Consider the following 18364-nt stretch of genomic DNA (forward strand, 5'->3'; position numbering starts at 1 on the left):
TTAGCATAACAACTTATGTTTGTATCATATCCTTTATTCATAGCCCCTCTGAGGCTCAGATATGCATTCAGATCCATTCCTTGTGCAAAATGAGAATTGACTGAAACCTTCTTATGATCTCTGCTGGATCAGTGACTAATGCAACCTTGCATGTACCCAGAGACACTGATTCTATAGTGTTTTGTAGAAGCTGATTCTTTCATCAAAAACTTCATTTTCAGGTTTCTCTAGTTATTTAACCTGAATTTTCTCTGCTGCAGTTTAAGACCAGCAGTTCTTGCTCTGTTCTTAGTGGATAACAATGTCATCTTTCTATGTCTGTGAACAGTTACGGGACTTCTTTCAGCTGTGTTTTCTTCAGCTCTTTTACTAAGCTTGTTTCTTTTCTCTGGAAAATCTCCAAAGGGTCTTATTTAAGTAGCGGTGGCCAGGACTAAGTAGAATATGCTGTTCTGAGGATAGAAACAGTTCCGAAGATGAATGGTGGATACATTTACATGTAACTTGCATTTACTTATAGAACTTGAGTTTATGCAACTTGCTCTGTTATGTATCTATGAGAGGTACAGAGATGGCTGACCTAATAGGTTGTTGAGTAAACCCTTTTTCAGTGCAAGACACTGCTCTCCAGTGCTGTGCCATGTTTCACTGGCAAAGGAGTTTTCATCCTTGTCTACCACGAGTTCGTGTTTAATATGCTATAGCTTCTTGTTCCTTCCCTGTTCAACCTGTTTCTACTCAGGCAGATTATCTATCATCTTTAGTTTCTTCATTATACTGCTTTGTCCTGTTTATTCTGTGTTTTATTTATTTATACTAGATGCCATATTAATATTTACTAATTATGTAAGGAGGTTCTGCCAACAAAAGGCTGAGTCTTCAGGTAGTTTAAGTCACTTAAGTTCAACAGATTCCACTGAGTTTCAATAGGTACCGAGGATTGATCTCTTTTTTTATGAAAGAATTCTTTGATTAATGAAACTCATATGATATATTTTTATTATCATTCCAATATTTTCACGAACAGTCAGTTCTCTGCATGTTTGATTCTTTCACTCTCTATTCAACCCTCCAAATTAATGATAAAAAGAGGCAAGCATTGGGCCCAAAATGGACTCTTTCAGGTGCTTGAAGACACAGAAAGGTGCCTTGTGAAATTTTCAAAAACATTAGGCTCCTAATTCTCACTGATTTCAACTGCAGGTAGGCTCCTAAACTGTTTTCCCTGAATATCCCACTAAGTGCCTATCTGCTTGTATTGTGCCTACAGATCATATAAGGCTTGCTGCCTAAGTGAACACTTTGAACTTGACTTTGAACTACCAATATTTATTCAGAACATGGTTTTGTTTTTAAAAATGCTTGACCCTACATCCAAATCACTATAGCTTGAAACATCCTCCTGCTTTTTCTGTGAGTTCATCATCCAGCAGGGCATTGAAATTTCATTATTTTGAAGTTAATTTTTTTCTTCCCCATTTTCTTTCTCCACTAAATATATTGTAGGTTCTGCCAACAAAAGGTTGAGTCTTCAGGTAGTTTAAGTCACTTAAGATCAACAGATTCCACTGAGTTTCAATAGGTACCAAGGATCTCTCTCTTTTAGTTTCCTTAGAAAATCACAGTTAAATTCTGTATTTTTCTAGCATGACTTGCCAAAAGCAATTCCTTGAGGCCTGTCCTTTAGGAACTATTTTATTGTACATGTTCACAAAGTAATGGCTTTAGTAATTACCTGCTAACTTCACCTGCCTTCCTTCTCATCTCCTTGAAATGGACCTGATCTTGTCATACTCATTTTAACAAACATCTTATTGATTCTCTGGAAGGTTTGCTGGAATACAAAAGGCCTACAAGATAAATCCTGGTTTAGCTTGATTTTTACCAGTTCTCTGAGACTTAATCTGTTGTCTTCATTCTTACAGATACTATGAATGAGTTCAACACTATGAACTGCTGCTTGTTAGGACAGACCTTTGGTGAAATATCACAATGACAAGCTGATTTGAAAATGCTCTGATTATAGCATTATGTTTTTACATGCTTCTCATAAATCTCCATCATGACTTCAGCTTCCCTTTAAACTATTAGCAGTTTAAGCCCTAAATCATCTCCTGGTATTATCCTTTCTAGTGAATCCCTAAGTAGTTAATAAGCAATAAGATCTCGAATAAGATGATTGTTCAGATGAACCCGACAAACAACTCTCCCACAATAGCTGCTTTACTTCACTTTCATTGACTACATTATTGGTAGAAAAGCCAAGATTAGAGAGGCAAGGACACTTCTTTTTCTTTTTTTTTTTCTTTTTTTAAATATTGAGTAACACAGGTCTGGAGTACATCACATGGTAAGAGGGGAACAGAGTTGACTCTGATAGTTGAACATTTTCTACTCGTATAGGCTACCTGTTTTCTCCTTTGCTCCTGCTAGCGATTCATTTATTGAAATATGGGCATATATATTGTTGACCTGTGCATGTTTTGTGCTGGAGTTCAACGTTCCTGTGATCTTAATACAGCAGGTAGATTCTGGGACTTGTCCTCTGGGGGCACTGAAACAAGGACTATTTACTACCTACAGAAAATCCTCTATGAAATGGGTTACTAAATAGCTGATCTAATACTAGAAGCGTATAGTATGACAGTACTGATCAAAGAGGGACAAACACAATGCCTTCCCATCAGTGGAGGTCAAAATACACTGTTAGCATGTAAGCTCTCTAGATGTGTCAGAGTGTGGGCATAACTGTAACATGGAGATTTTTTGGAGTGGAGCAAATGGTAGGACAGGAAGATAACTTTGAGGAATGACTGCCTGCCAGCAGTTAACTTAAGATTTAGTGTTTGACACAGCCCAGCTGAGAAGAAAGAACAGGAAGCAAAGGAGAAAAGCAAAGAAAGACAATGAGGGGGGCAAGATTCAGTGACAAAAAAAAAAAAAAAAAGCATGTACTCCCTCAATTTCCTGTTTCCACTAAAAACATGGATTGTTTCCTTCTGTCTCATACTGGTGACAGATTGTGCAAAATATATGTGGAGAGCTGGCTGGAACATAGCTCACAGCCTGCCAAGGACCAAATGTGTAACAATTTCAAAATGACAGCAACACAGCCATTAAATATTTGATGAGGAAGTCTTTTAAGTCATAGATTTCAAATCCCCTTTTAAAGCAGGGAAAGTATTTTATATTAATTTTACTCATTGAGAAACGTAAACAGAGTGAGAATTTGCTTATCCAAAGAGTTGCGGGCTGTTACAGGCCAGAACTTAGAACAGAGCTCTCTTTTATGAACAGAGCACTCAATGCTTGTGATTAAACTGTCTGCAAATTATGTTTTTCCCCCATAACGCAGTTGTGTAACGTCTTCATTTCAGTCTTCAAATTGGAAGGAAAGTAAGGTTCATCACAGGAGAGGGTCTGGTGGCCAAATAAAATCTTCCCCATTTGTGGCGTTTGATCTGCACTGCTGTATTACTGCTTACTCACCCAGCTTGTTCCTAAGATGGCATTCACATATAGCAAAAATATATCCTTTGAATGCCAGAGGAATTGGAGTGGGTTACGTTCTACAAACTCCCACTGTTTTCATTGGGCTGAGCTACCTAATTAAAGATCAAGTCAACTTCCCAGTGTTGAGATTAGGTATGAAATCTACCACATGCAAAGATGAAGAGCCTATCCAGCAAGTAAAATTAAAGATAAAAAAGTCAAAGCTGCTGAAAGAAAGGCAAGGCCACCTGGCAAAGTTTATGAAAGGTACACTTGCACTTGCTATGTGTGAGCTGCATAGCGTTAAGAACTAATCACCAGCATACATACCAGACTGGGAGAACCAGTTCTCATTATGCTTTTGTCAGCTCAGAGAATGGGACGTGATGTGAGCACTGGTCTGGATGCTGGAACTCATGAATTCCAGTCCTGGTAATGACAAAAGACCACTGTGTGGGCAATTCACTTAACCCCCCTGTGGTCCTCTTTTTTCCGAAGTGAAATGTGAATAGTATTTCCCACTCAGGAATGTGGAGGAAGATTAATTAATGTTTGAAAAGCCAGTCTTGCAGTGGGAAGAGTTATATAAGACCTAAGTGTTTATTAATGACCGTCCTTTTATGGAAACTACTTCTTAGCACAGTGATATGGTAGATTAATAAAATGTGCTCTATCTGGAAAATAAGAGATTAGGGTGAATTCGGGAAGATTCAATCTGTTGGAGAAACCATGAAGTTCTGACTTAGATTTTATTCTAGCAAAGTCTCACTGAAGCCAATGGTTCTTTTGCCTGACTAATATCATGATACCCCTTTTCCCCTGCAAAAGTCTAATTTGCTTGGGGAATAGGAAATCTCTGCAGTTTCAACTCATGGCATCGCTTCAGACTTTTTCCATGACAGAACATGAATTTGAAAGGCGGACAAGTCTAGACACCAAGAAAAAAAAGCTGCTGGAAGCTGCAAATCTTTGGTCCTACACAGGATCTGTTGGGACTGTGTAAACAGAACTCCTTTGCCTCAGCTCTGATTATGAAGTCCTCCAACTTCCTTTTTAGCTAGGCATGTCTCTGATTGCTGCCACCCTTGAAGGTCATCTGAAAGCGTTTTGGCAGTGAGAAGGGCTCAGATGCAGAATTACTACTGCCTCAGCTTATATTGATACTGGCTGTTTTTCCTGGTGAGCTGATACTTTTTTGCTGGAGAAGGGCAAGTCTGCAGACCCATCTGATTTTCTATGCCATCCTAAACTCCTGTGGCCTTGCAACTTCCTGCAGGGAATGCAAGTTTCCTTTCGTGCGTGGAGGGAGAAAGATGCATGAGACCTTTATTTGAGGACATGGTGCTTTTGTAAGGTGACAATAGTAGAGCTAGAATTGTGGGTATGTTTTCAGGCAGAGCTGAATGAAATAAAGTCTGGTAGAATTTCTAGAAATATTTTTGTTTTGAAATTTAAACCTCCCTCTAATATGGGACTGTGTTTTGAAGCTTTTCTGATTTTGTGTCTAGGTTAGCATTAATGCAGCATCAAGCTATGTAAGAGTAAGATAGAGTTGGGTAGTGTGTATCATGCAGCTATTAACTCCAAATGCCTCCTCCTTTTTCAGTACAGCACTGATTACCTGATAGTGCTCTGAAAATAATTTAAGTAGACAGAAGTTTTAGAGCATATTAGTAATTCATAGCAGAAGAATTATTTTTTGACTTTCATCTTCAAACACACACAAGTAAGGGATATAGAGTAGGATACTTAGTATGATGCTCAAATAATCTGCTAGAAATATAAATCTCTCTCTCCATTCTAAGAAATGCTGTAATATTTGTGTAATTAGAGGGGGGTTATCTTTCTGAAATAATTTAAATAGTGAGCATTTTGTAGCTGTCTCCGGTTTGATGATTACTTTTGTGTTACACTTTTTCCACTATTGAAAAAGTGGAGACAAAGTCATACAGAACTGTGGATATCTTGTTGTTTGACTCTCTGTCAGCATCTGTTCCACTGCTTGTCCTTTGCTCTGTAGGACTGCAGAGGAGGAGGAGTAGTTTCCCTCTGCAGAATGCACTAGAAGAATACATGGCTGGTACTAGAAGAAGGGAGACCGAACTGACGTTTTGTGGAGAGCCTGCATCTAACAGCAGTCCAGTTGTTCAAAATGTCTGGCAATAGAGTTAGGTTTACATATGAAATGAGGGCAAATGCTTCAAAGAATGGATGTTCATACATATCTGGGCATTTATTTCTCCTCAGCTTTCCCTTTCCCTCCTGCAGGAGTTCTCATTTCTAAATCAAGGGCATTCAAAGACTTAAAAGATCTGTGGCTAAAGACATATTGCATTTGGAAAAAGCTTTTGTCCTGTTATGATGACTGTGTGATCATAACCTTGAAGAATGGAGAAAACTGGGATAAAAGTATCTAATATTCCAGATCGCTCATCTTATTCATATCATGAGGTTGTTTTACATGTTTCTAATAAGGCACAGTATTTTCCTTGAGGGAGTTTGCAAATCAGCTAGAAGAGATAGAGAATGAAATATGTTATCATGCTAGGCTTTGATTTACAATTTCTATAATCTGTTCCAGAATGTGGACCATCAACTGGCTTTTTGTGAGTAGTAGCAGAAAAGTATAATAATGGAAGTTTTACTTATATATAAATAAATAATTGGGTGGGTGTTTTTTTCTGATTTCTTTGATTTATGGAGCCTTATGACATTCCCAGACTCAGGTGTCTGGGGAACGGGAAGTAAGTATCTGTATACATTGCAGGATACATTTTCAGTATTAGGGCTGAGTGAAGTTTTTAGGAGTGGATGGTGACTTCCCCCTTGGAGATTTTTTTCAAGGGGTCTAAAAACAAGACAGAGAACTAGAGACCACTGGGTTCTATTCTCTCTTCTGGCACCACTTCCTTCGCCTTCCTAAGCAAGCTATGTAGAACAGACTACTGGGCATGACATTGATTCCTGTGTGAAATCCTTGAGGTTAGTGAAGCTAATAAAGTGGCTGAAAATGTGGCTGGGAGTAAAAATTTGCAGGAAGGGCACTAAGCTTCTTTGTCCTTGTTTCCTAATCTTCTAAAATGGCAATAATTGTATTGGTAGACAAAATAGCTGTATAAAAGAAAATGGACACTCAGAGACTACTTTGAAGATATAACTTTTAGAGACAATAACATGAATTTAAAATTTATAGAAGCTGAATTTGTATGTAATGAATCTTATGATGAAGCTTGCCCTTGTGGTGAGCTCCCTGTGAAAATGTAGACCTTTCATCACTCTGAATTGTTTGATCCTGTTCTTAATATCTGTTGACTTAGTCCTAAAATAAACAAAAGTTCAGCAGGAGGATGCTCTGTCACACGTTGTATTATTTATTGGGATGCTGAATATGAAGTTTACCTGGGCAAATAAGTATCACTACTACATGTTCTTCTAGCAAGAAACTGTGGATGATTTCCATCTCCTTGTCTTGACTAGGAATCTGTGAATAAAGCTATTTATTACCCTTTTATAGAAAGCCTTTTTTAAAGAAAACAAAACAAAAAAACTCCAAACAACTGTTTTCTTTTCTCAGAGATCAGTAACGAAGAAAATAATGTCCTTTCCTCTCAGTCCAGTCCCTATTGCTATGCATTGTGCAGCACCAACATTGGAACTGGCATTTCATTTAATTTTATGTGCAATCTTGTTAGTAATCTTAGCAGAGAAAATTAGGGCTGTATGAGCTGCAGAGACTGCACGTGCATTTGCCTAGGCCTGAAGGAAGGACTTCTGGCAGCATGGTGGGAAGAAAGCTTGTTTGGGGACCTGCGGCTGCAGTGCTGCCCTTCTGTCATCTTTCACCAATGTCGAGTGGAAGAGTTTCGGGCAGGTGCATGGAGTGTGTGGTGCTGCTTTCGGGGGAGAGGGAGTGTTATTTGAGAGGACACTGCCATTGTTGCAGATCACACTGATGTTTCCCTTCTCTCTTCCCCTCCCTCATATCTCCTTTCCTCCCAGTCTGTGGCAAGCGTTACAAGAACAGGCCGGGGCTGAGCTACCACTATGCTCACACCCACCTTGCCAGCGAAGAGGGTGATGAAGCCCGTGAGCAGGAGACCCGCTCCTCCCCTGTCCACCGAAATGAAAACCACAAACGTGAGTAGTATTTTCCCTTTGAGATCCTTTTCAGGGATGTTGCCTCACCCTGTTGTTGCCTTGTGGAGGCTGGCGTGATTGCCTGGCTCCGTCGTAAGTGATTGGGACCTGGATGCTTGGAGCTAATAAGCTGCAGCTCACATGGGTGCTGGCTCAGCTAGTCAGAAATTCATTTCAAACCCAGAATTATCTCTGCAGCAAGTCACTTTTCCATTACTGCTCCTGTGGGGAGCAGGTGCCAAGGAGGAGGGCGGAAAAGAAGAGGTGCCCAACCTGCCCATCATCAAGCAGCTTCCCAGTGGCTGTTAGCAGGGATGTCAAGGAAAAGCACATCCAGTAGTCTGAGGGGGCTGCCTTTGTTTTCCCTTTGAATAAGAGACATTTATCCATGTCTCAGGTTTTTTTAGGTATGAAATTCGCAGCACCTGTCCCCCTTATCCCTGCATCTCCTCCCCAAACAGCTTACCCTCAACTTTACTAAAAGCAGCTTCTTAGTTACAGTTTGGGAAAAACTATGAAAAAGCATCAGTACTGATCTGCAAGGAGGAGAGCTGGAACATGAGAGGAGAGAAGAGTTATGTGCCTAGATTCCCCACACTGGCAGAGGACTGAAAGAAATCTTAGTGGTCCAGATGGCCCTATTTGACTGTCGTTCCTCTGCTTCTTAGGCACAGAACTGGGAGTCAAGGAGACTGTGTTTTATTACCGATTTTTGCAAGTCTCTAAGGCCCAGTTTCTCAGTTTTCCAGTGTGCAATACTGTGTGATGTTTGCTTTCACCTTGGGATTTGTGTAGATAGCTTTGTTCACTTTCAAAAAGTCCTTTCAGATCACCATGTGAACTCTGTCATTTTAGTTCAAAGTGATGAGCAACGTGGACAAAGCAATTAAATGCTTATGGGGAAAAATATCCAGGCAAACACTTTCTAATACATTAAGAAGAACTGGAAGAAATATGGAAGTAGGAAAACATTTTCTTTCTAAGCTGGATAATTGATAATTGTCCCCAGGGAGGTGTGGGAGGGGGGTTTCCTTCCTCCAAAGCATCTGCTACTAGCCACTGTCTGAGCTTGAAGGGCTGTTTAGTGTGATCCCATTTGGCAGTCCCTATGTTTCTGTCACTTTTATGCTCTACCTTTTAGTTATTCACATGTTTTGTAGGTTCACAGCAAAAGTAATTTTGACTCCTCCAGCTGTTGATAAACTTGAGCTGTCAATGCACTAAGCGACTGCTTGGGCAGGCTGGAGAATGTCAGTGTTCAGCCAATAGCTTTTGTTACTTAGCATTTACATCATCTCTGTTGTTTTTTTTTTTCTGTGCCCGCAGTAGTCAGTTGTATATCTGAGAGGCATATTGCAAATCTGTATTGAATTAATATTGATAATGGCCTTGCACAGATGCCCAAACAAAGAAGGGTAGTGTCCCCTGCCTTTCAGCTTGTCACAGAGGCCAAGGACAGTCTCAGTCCTTATGTTTCTGGTGCTTAGGAAATGATAGAAGTTAGGAAGAAGAGGAGCCAGAAAAGCTGTGGTAAGGTTAGGAGCAGCCAACCTTGGCCCATGGAAAGAAAGGTGCATTCTACATTATGGGAAAGAGTAGAGAGGGAGCTGCTCGGGTTTGTGTTTCCCCAGAGCTCCTGTGTGATGCGTGTGGCAGAGGGAAGCTGCTGATGCACAGATCCCCAAACAGGCAGTTTAGAGCAGTGGGGTAAACCACTCTGAAGTCCAGATTCCTGAGCAGAAAGAATCTGCTTAACAACCAGCCAGGAGCCAGTAAGGTACAGGCAACAGCCATGCGAATGTGAAGATCACTCCTGGGGAAAGTCCCAGATGCCCGAAGGTAACTCTCCCAAATGGCTTAGCTGTTGCAGTGGCTGTTTGTTCCTTTTTGCCTGTTTGTTTACAGCCTTGAGCTCAGATCTTGCATCTTTGCTCTTTTCACTTGGCGATATTTAATTTATGCTGCCATTTATCTTCCATGTGAATGCTAATTGTCCACATTACTAATGTGCAGTCATTAAATGGTCCCTTTGTACAGGGGGATGGTGGGGAGCCAGTGCATCAGATCCTTCCTCTCCCCTAAGAACTGCTAGGCATGTGTTATGAATTAGATTTGACAGGTCTGCAGTGTCGCAGGGCTCAGGCTTCAAGAATCCTCTCTGCATGGGCTTGGGGGGTAGGGGGGAGGGTGGGAGGGAAGACGGGGGGGGGGATGTTAATCCAAACAGCTAATCTGCAACCTACTGAACAGGAGGACCAGAGATACGGTATAGAACAGGATCTGGTTATTTGCTGAGCAGTGTGTTAGAGAGATATGAGCAGTCTGATTTAGAAAAGGCAAGGCAAATTCAAACCAGCCATTTGGAATTCACCATGCTGTGGGAGGTGAGCACTGGGTCAGCAAAGTTCATGTGAGCAGCTGCAGTATGAACTTCCTTCCTTTGTACCTGCATCTCCTCTGCAGCCTCAGCTCCTTGCAGTACCTGTGGTAACAGCAGCTGTGCTGATGCAGGAGGGAGCTTTCTGGAGCGGGGCTTATGCAGGATTCAGCTATTGATGCCCTGGCTGGTGCCAGCGCAAGAGCTGATGGCCTCTTGTCTTTCTGTACACCAGTCCCCTTTATATTTACTCTTCTGCTCATGCACAGACCAATCTGGGTAGTTGAGTAAATAATCCAGGGAGTGGAAAAGAGATGTAAATAGAAGGAACCTACCTGAAACTGAGAACCACTGAATAGATGTGTATCAAAGAGCAGAGACTGGCCCAAGCCCCACATCTCGCCTCCTTGGCACATCTCGCTGTCCTTGGCTCTTGTAGAAGGTTTGTTTATTTACATTTCTCTCCTTCTGTCCTTCTTCCTCACCTATAGATTACCCTTTGCAATATGGAAGATAGTTCAACAGTCTTCTCTGGCCTTTGCCTTTCCTAAAACATCTTAGCCTATGCTTTGTTTGAGCTTTAGTTTCTTTGTATGTCTTATCTAGCCCTTTGACACAGATAAATACCCTTCCCCAGTGCCTAGTCTTGCCTCTGCCTACACACGCATTTATTTTTTACCTACTCTCTGATTTTTTTACCCTAGTATGGAACTGTGAAATGGAAGTTATAGAAAACCCTTAAAAAAGTCAACTCCCCCCTTCCCAACTCCACTGATAAAAAGAAATGATCCCACACCATTCTCAGCCTTTTTTTTCTGCTGGCTTTTCCTCCACATGTTGGCACCGAGAGCGTGAGATTTGTGAGCCCAGGGTGCATCCAGGACTGCCACAAAACACCTGCTGTTTTATTCCATCTCACTCCATGGGTACAGACCAGCTCTGGGGGCAGCTGGTGCTCACAAATTTTGAGACACTTCTGATACAGGAATTACTTTAGATGTCTATCTATTGAAATGTGTGTGTGAATGAGTGTACTAGTATAAATACTCTTCCTTAATTCCTAGAAGAATAGGATAGTGTGTCTACACGGAGAAAAACTTCCTCTCCTTTAAAGGACAAGAGTTTGCAGTGGCATTTTGCTGTGTGAAATGTTGGTTACAGGCAGCTGTGCAGTAAACAGCAACAGAACAGATCTTGTGCCCACAAGCACTTTGGCCAATGACAATCCTAAATAAAGCACATTGTGCGGGCTGTTGCTGGCCTAGCTGCAGGTGCAGGTTGGTCCATCCTACAATACACGTAGTTAACGAGAATGCAGTCCTGTTCCCTCCTGTCACTCTTCTAGCTTGCGCATCTGACCTGCAAAACCACCTGTGTCCGTTATCTCAGGCATCAGCCTGTTGTGCCCAGTTCCATTGCAGATTTTATGATGTGGATAAAACTCTACTGGAGAGACCAGCCAAAGTTGTTTGTGTACTCTAAGCATAATTGGATACCCAGTCTCCAGAGATAAAAAACTAATGTGCTAACCTCAGTGTGCCTCCAAGCTGTCCTCCAGCTCCCCCACACAGTCATCTTTGAAACATTTTTATTTCCATCCAGGCAGGGGGCTGGCCATGAATAAATGACGAGAGTCAGCCCCTCAGTTGGAGACGAGCTGTTTGTTCCTCTCCACAAGCAGCATCCATTTGAAAAGCTACATCAGGCCTACTTTTTCCCTGCCTCGGTGCTGATCCTCACTGGGGCCATGATGGGAGCTACTTCTGAATGCAAGGATTCATCAATGCCCACCTTGTGACAAGATACCCTGCAGCAGGTGCCTTTTCAGTGAAAATATGTACATTACCTTGAAGTGACTTCTTGTTAGTTTAATCTGTTTGGTTTTTTTCTTTTCCAGAGCTTGTTTTCATAAGGAAAAAGAGTCAGAATACTAAAAGAAACAGTAGTGATTGCAGAGTTTGGAACTGCGTAATGATTTTCACTCAAACCCTATTTGCATCTGTAAATTTCTCAGACTTTTGTGCCCCTGTTTTGGAATGCTGAGGAAAAAAATAGATGAGTTGTTTAGAGTTTTGGAATAGTGGAAAATTCCAAACTTATCTCCTACGTACAGGGACCCATAGGGGACTTTTCGTTGTTTTGTTTGGAGTTGTGGGGCAGTTTTTTTGTAGTTTGTTTTGTTTTTTTTTTTAATATACTGCCTGGCCAGGACCTGAAATGTTGTCAATGTGCAACTCTCATTGAAGAGAAGCATCTAGTGCTTCTCAGTAGTTTATGGGAAAATGTTTCCAATTTGACTAATTAGTTTTTGAAAACCATGTGCTGCTTCAATAACATGTCAGCTTTTGAGACAGAATAGTATCATTTACGTATTTATAATTTTTTTTCCTTTCTCGTTATCTCCTTGGTTTTTTTTCTCCTCCATGTAGATTTGAACCAAGTAAAACCCAAAAGTTTTGACTGAACTTGAACTTAGGTGCTCTGCCTTCTCGCACTCCTCCAGTGAGTAATTTCCAGTTCCAAAGCCTGCAACACGTCGCAGGGACCCATTTCACGACACTGGTCATTCTTACCTGAATACTGAGGGATGCTGCTGGACGGGGCTGTATATTGAGCACTATAATCCCTCCCTGAGTTCTCTGAGCTGATGGGAATTATGCATTTCAGTCGCCAGAGGCCAAGTCTCAGGAGAGGTACCCCTCAAAATCAGGAAATCCGTATGTTAACATGTTAGACTCTTTTGTCTGCCTTCCTATTCTGTATGTCCTACCATTTATTGTCGTGAGGCACTAGGCAGTTACAATGATTTATTGTGAGCAGGGGGATTTTGGCCCATGCTTTAGGTGTTCCCAAAGAAGACTCTATAAGATCAGTGTGCAGACATTTCTATGAAGTGCTGCCTTATGATGCAGGAACGCTGACTCCCCACATCTACCAGATCTGATCAATTGATGCTGTATTTTCCTAGTTGTACCTTCCACTGCCCACCTCTCAGCTTATTCATTAGCTGTTCAACTTAAGGGCTGTATCGATTCCTATAAAAGACATGATCAAATGCTTTTCCTTTCCCCACATTCAGCGGCTTCCTCTGACTCTTACAGATGTACCTCCTTCTTGTAGCACTTCTTGTAGCTTGTAGCGCTTCATGGCTGTACCTCTCCATGAGCAGGGCCTGTAGGAAAGGAAAACCTGTCAGAGTAGCTAAAAACTGTGCAAAGGCAACAGCTTTTTCTATCCCCACAGCACCCACTAACTCAAAGAGGAGATAAAATCCAGTTACTAGAGAGAACTGGCAATACTTTGGGTGGGTGGTTTGCAGCACCTCTCGCAGTAGCATAGCCTGCTTCTCTGACTGCCAGCAAAGGGCATGCCCGTGCTGTGCAGGGAGCGTGGCATGGGGAGCTGAGCTAGTGGAGGCCCATCGCACTGTGCAGGCTGATCAGCTTGACTCTGGGAACAGAACAGCAGCCGTTTCCCAGTGCCACACCCAAGTTCAGAGCTTATTTGGTTGAATACTGTGCCGCATTGACACGGATGTGTCGCCGCTGACCTAAGCTGCACTTCCAGCCTGCTGCAGGATCTCTGTATCGAGTGCCCCAACGCTTCCAAGTTTGGGGTTAGCCAACATGCTTATCTCTGGTGTTAACAACAGAGTAAACATGCCCACAGATATTGGCCACTTCCTCTCATTCAGTTTGATTTACATTTTTTCCTGGAAAACTGCAATGAAAAAACCCTGCACTTAATTCACTGGCGAGGAGGCCGCAGAAATGACTGTGCACATCTCTGCCTGGCTGCTATGTGTGAAACAGCAAGAGCCTTGAACGCATTTCAGCTGTGCTTGGCCTGGTCCTCACCACACCAGGGGTTACATATATGTTTTTCTTTTATAGTTCCTTTCCAGGGCACGGCCTAGCCCTGAGCACAGAAGCACCTCCACAGCCCGCCTCTCTGACCCCCACCATTGCTCATTACAGCCCAGCAACGACCGGGGCAGAGTGGGTGCACGCCCAGCCAGGCATCTCCCTCCTCTTCCTCCAACAAAGCCAGAGTCCAAGTGCTGCTTATCTTTTCCCTTCTGCTTAAAGCCATTTGTTTATTCAGTTATCATGTCGTAATTTCTTGCACAAGCCTGCCTATCCTCCACTGATACATTTTGAGTAGCAAATGAAGGGGACTGCGCTGCAATTCCTTACACTTGAGAGATGAAGCAATACCAGGTGGCAAGGCCAGAGGCAGCCCCGGCCAGGCACTCCGGTCGCCATGGAGACAGGCCAGGCCTGCCAGGGATGAGCGCTGGCAGCGGTGGGGGGGAGAGTGAAGGCACATGGGGGCACTTAGGCTATAGGTTGGGATTATATGTCATCAAGTCCTCCAAGGGGCTTGATGATCTCAGGCTCTTGGCTGGCATTTTGCTGCACAGGCAGCCAAATGTTGGACTTGCGCTTTAACAGAGAGAAAAAGGGAGGGGGCGGAAAGGAAAACCAGGCCCCCGTCTCAGACAAAGAGTCTTGTAGATTTGAGGGGAAAAAAAAAGCAAATCCACCCCTTTCCCTCCGTTGCAAAGTGCATTGACTTGATTCAGGCCTATACTCAGGTTCCCGTGGTCTCTATTGTGCTCTGCAAATTTTTGTTGCGTACAGAGTAAATGGCCTGATTCGAAGCCTTTCAAAATGAATTGAAAACTTCCAGTGGACTTTATTGGTTTTGGATCAAGCCCAGAAGAAACAGGTAAGAGCTGGACAAAATGTGGTAGGAAAAATTCCTTTGGGAGTGCATATATGTCCGACTGTAGCCAATCCACTGTAATTGTTTAAATAAGGGATGCACAGCCCCCCACCCCTATGGCAAGGCACACGCTTTACTCCTCATTCTCCACTGCCTTTCCAGTAGTGTGTACATGATAAAAAATAGGGATAAAATGCTACCAAACCTAGATGCACAGCTTAAACCACATGGTTAATATTATACTATGTTACCTACAGGCTGAAGAAATATATGTAACTGTGATTTGGTACCAAGGAACAGAGAAAACAGTTTTTCTTTTAAGCACTGGTTCCAGCTCCAAGTGTTTAAAGATCGTGATCCCAATCATCAAAATAACTTCACTTAGAAATCAGAAAATTGAAAAAAAAATACAAAGTTCTATTTATTTGGGTTTTGTCTGTATGTATTTAAGGGTCACATTTTGAAGGAAAGCTATTTAAAATATCTGTATTCTGAATTTTCTGGTTAAAAAACAGGGACAAGAATTGCTTCTGAACTTGCCTTCCATTCAAGATACTCTCTGCAGCCATGAAGGCTAGAAAACCAAGATTCTTATTGAGTCGTGTGGCTCTAGGAGATGATGTAGAAAAGAAAATCCTAATTTCTTGATGTTATTTCTCTAGAAGCAGCTTTCTTTTATTATTAAACTGAGACCATGAGGAAGATAACTTCCAGTTTTTTTTGATTACCTGGAGAGGGGAGAAGGGAAGCTAGAACTCTGTTTAGACCCACTACCTTTAAAAGCAAGAAGGCACAGAAGTTATTTTAAATATATAAACTCAGTCAATTTGTTTAGCTTTTTAGGTTTTGTCTACAGAGTAAAGTTACTGTGTGATATACTACCGAATGTATTTAATTTACAGTACTTCTTTTGCAAGAAGACTCCTGTGAATGATGTTACCATATTTTAAGTAGGTCTTTATTCTGCTTAGCTTGATATAGTTTGAAATTAACTTGATTAGGCTAAGAAGGAAAAATATATTTCAGAATAAGCACATACCAAAGTTATTTGGAAATACTGACTTCATTTTCAGTCTGCATCCTGTCTTCACATGAATCAGCTTTCAGGTACAGAGAAACTATCATTCGAACTGTGCAGATCTTTCTGTGTCTCTCCTTAATCCACTTTTAAAAGTATGTTTAAAAATTGTATACTCTATGTTTGGGGCAGATGTGGATGAAGACAGGGCCTTTGATGAAACGAGAAAGTGACACCAAGTTGAAATGGCAAGAGGAACTGATGTAAATGCACGCCCTGTGAGCACACCTTAGCTCGGGCAGTACTCCTCAAAGCCCCTCAGAGCTTTCCATCTGTTGTTGCAGTTTGTAATATAAAAGAAAATCAGAGGAGTTTTGAGCAAGTTAGGACAAGAACATGGTCGGCTTTCAAGGCGTTGCTTTAAAACACTTTCTGATTCTTATTTTAGACAAAATCCTTGGTTATAGTCACCCGATTCAAATGATTGAGGTAGCAGTGAGTTAATTCTCCTTAGCTGAGATATTGTCTGGCTTAAGCTAGTGCCTTCTGCTTTGTGATTGATGTGCGCAAAAAGTGGATACCTAGTTAATTACTATGTCTCAGATGAAAAGCAGCAGCATATTAGTCCCTAGTAATTTAATTGCTTTCACTTCTGCATCCATTCCCATACTTACTTTTGTAAGTAATTTTATTGATTAAAGGGTGGGATTCGGGTTGGGCTTTTGGTGCATGATACCCTTCTTATGAATATTGCATGTTAAATCTTGCTGTCTTTGCTTTGTTTCTTAATTCCCTCATCGTTTGTGAACTACAGTAAAATAGAACGAAAAACTCCAAGGATATACACAAAAAAAAATCCTTTGAAAGTAAGAACTCTGCTTACTGTCATCTGGAAATCTCTTTATTCTCAAACCTTCTGTGATTTAGCCTGGGGCTTAATTCACTGTACAGTACTGCTCAAGAAAATAAGCTTGAGTCAGGTTTGATTCTAGTTTTTGCACCTGTTAGAACAAAAAAACATTGAAGAGAATAACATTGCCTGGCTTATTTAGCTCTAGAGATACATCATTTAAGACATCGTTGAAGTAACTTCAGGAACTTCTCATCTGTGTATGACTTTTCAGGCCTGATGTCTCTATCACACTCAACTGAGCCAGGTCCATATTTATGAGTGACAAGCAATAGATGAGCACATAAGCATTCACATTAAAAATTAAATTAAATTGGAATAAAAAAAAAGGAAAAAAGAAAAAGGAGGTGATCAAAACTCATGCTTATTTGCTTGCCAGTATTCTAGGAGAATCCCTTCAGCTTCATTGTAGTCAGTGAAAACCCTCCACCTGTCCCAACCACAGATGAATTGATCAGTATATGTATTTTCACAAGGTCCCCTGTCCCATTTTGAGTTTGACGGTCAGTGGATCTTAGGGTCATAAGCTGCATTGGAAAAATTTAAGTCAGTAGATGCAGAGTATTAAATCAATTATACCTTTCTGAGGGGTGGTGGAAGTGGAGCTCTTTCCTAAGTCTGCTAGCCGGCACCTTGAATTCTTGTTTTTATTTATGGCCTCACCACAGGATTGTGTGTTTGTGAGTAAGCCAGTTCATCCTCTACCTCCAAGTCTTTCAGCTGTAAAATGCAATGCTGCCTCCTCACCATGAGACTTAATTAGGGCCCAGCAACACTTTGGTTAAAGTCAACAGCAAAAGAGGCTTCTGACCTCACTGCAGGTTAATACTAGGATCTTAGTATCTGTAAGCACTTTAAGAAACTCAGATGAAAGGTGAAGTAACATAATAAAGAACAAAAAAAAAATCATTGAACATTGAGCTTGCTGAGTTTGCATTGCACATGGCCTATCTGTAGATGCTGCACGACATAAAGAAGTAATTACTTAACTTTTTCAGAATGGGGCTGTAGTGGGAAAATAAATGCTATGGAGATCTGCTTTTTATACACAAAATATATACAAGTAGCAACTTTATGATCATTTTGTTACAGCCCTTAAAATGATCGGGTGCACTAGGCTTCCACCTGGTTCCTGTTCTTTTTTTTGCTTATCTTACAAGCACGTATTAAATGCTTGTCTGCAAACAGGCAAAATGCTAACCTAGCACTGGGAGCTTCTCTCTGGTTTTGGGACAACTGGGGATCTGCTAACCAGGACCATTTCAGAGCAAAATCCATTGTTTGGTAAATACTGTGAGGGACTCAGCAACCATACAGGAAGATATTGATGTATTTGCAGCGTTATGGGTTTTAATTTTATTCTTCATTTCACCTTACTTTCAATCTTTCAGTTACCAATCTCCAAAAAGCACAGGTAATCAACAGCTGGAAGTAAATGAATAACTAGATGCACCCAAACCAGAAAAGCAGATTGAACTCAGAGGAAATTTTAATTTTAAGTGTATGTCTTGGACTGCTACCAGAAGCCCTTTAGTATGTCATTGTTCTTTGGGGGAAATTTGGATGTGGACAAAAAGACCATTAATAAAGGCTGTCAAAACATCTGTTAAAAATCTGCAAGTTACAAAATATGCATTAAAAAGATAATTAAATATAGCTGGTGCAATTTGAAGGTCTTAATTTTCTAGTTTGTAGAAGTCTT

The 18364-nt window shown here is 41.3% G+C and overlaps 1 protein-coding gene across 6 annotated transcripts in view; it reads left to right on the forward strand.

Annotated features, from left to right (window-relative positions):
* The window catches only part of DPF3 (double PHD fingers 3), a 193634-nt gene that overhangs the window by 143721 nt on the left and 31549 nt on the right, over nt 1–18364 (forward strand). For all 6 annotated transcript variants that reach the window (XR_011047938.1, XR_011047937.1, XM_068397953.1 and 3 more), the window contains exon 8: nt 7492–7629. Coding sequence is in view for 4 of the 6 variants with exons in the window: in XM_068397953.1 (XP_068254054.1) it covers nt 7492–7629 (138 nt within the window). In the remaining 2 variants the exon portion in view is untranslated. The remainder of the gene's footprint in view (nt 1–7491; nt 7630–18364) is intronic.

The sequence above is a fragment of the Nyctibius grandis genome, chromosome 4 (assembly GCF_013368605.1).
Source record: "Nyctibius grandis isolate bNycGra1 chromosome 4, bNycGra1.pri, whole genome shotgun sequence".
NCBI classification, from domain to species: domain Eukaryota; kingdom Metazoa; phylum Chordata; class Aves; order Nyctibiiformes; family Nyctibiidae; genus Nyctibius; species Nyctibius grandis.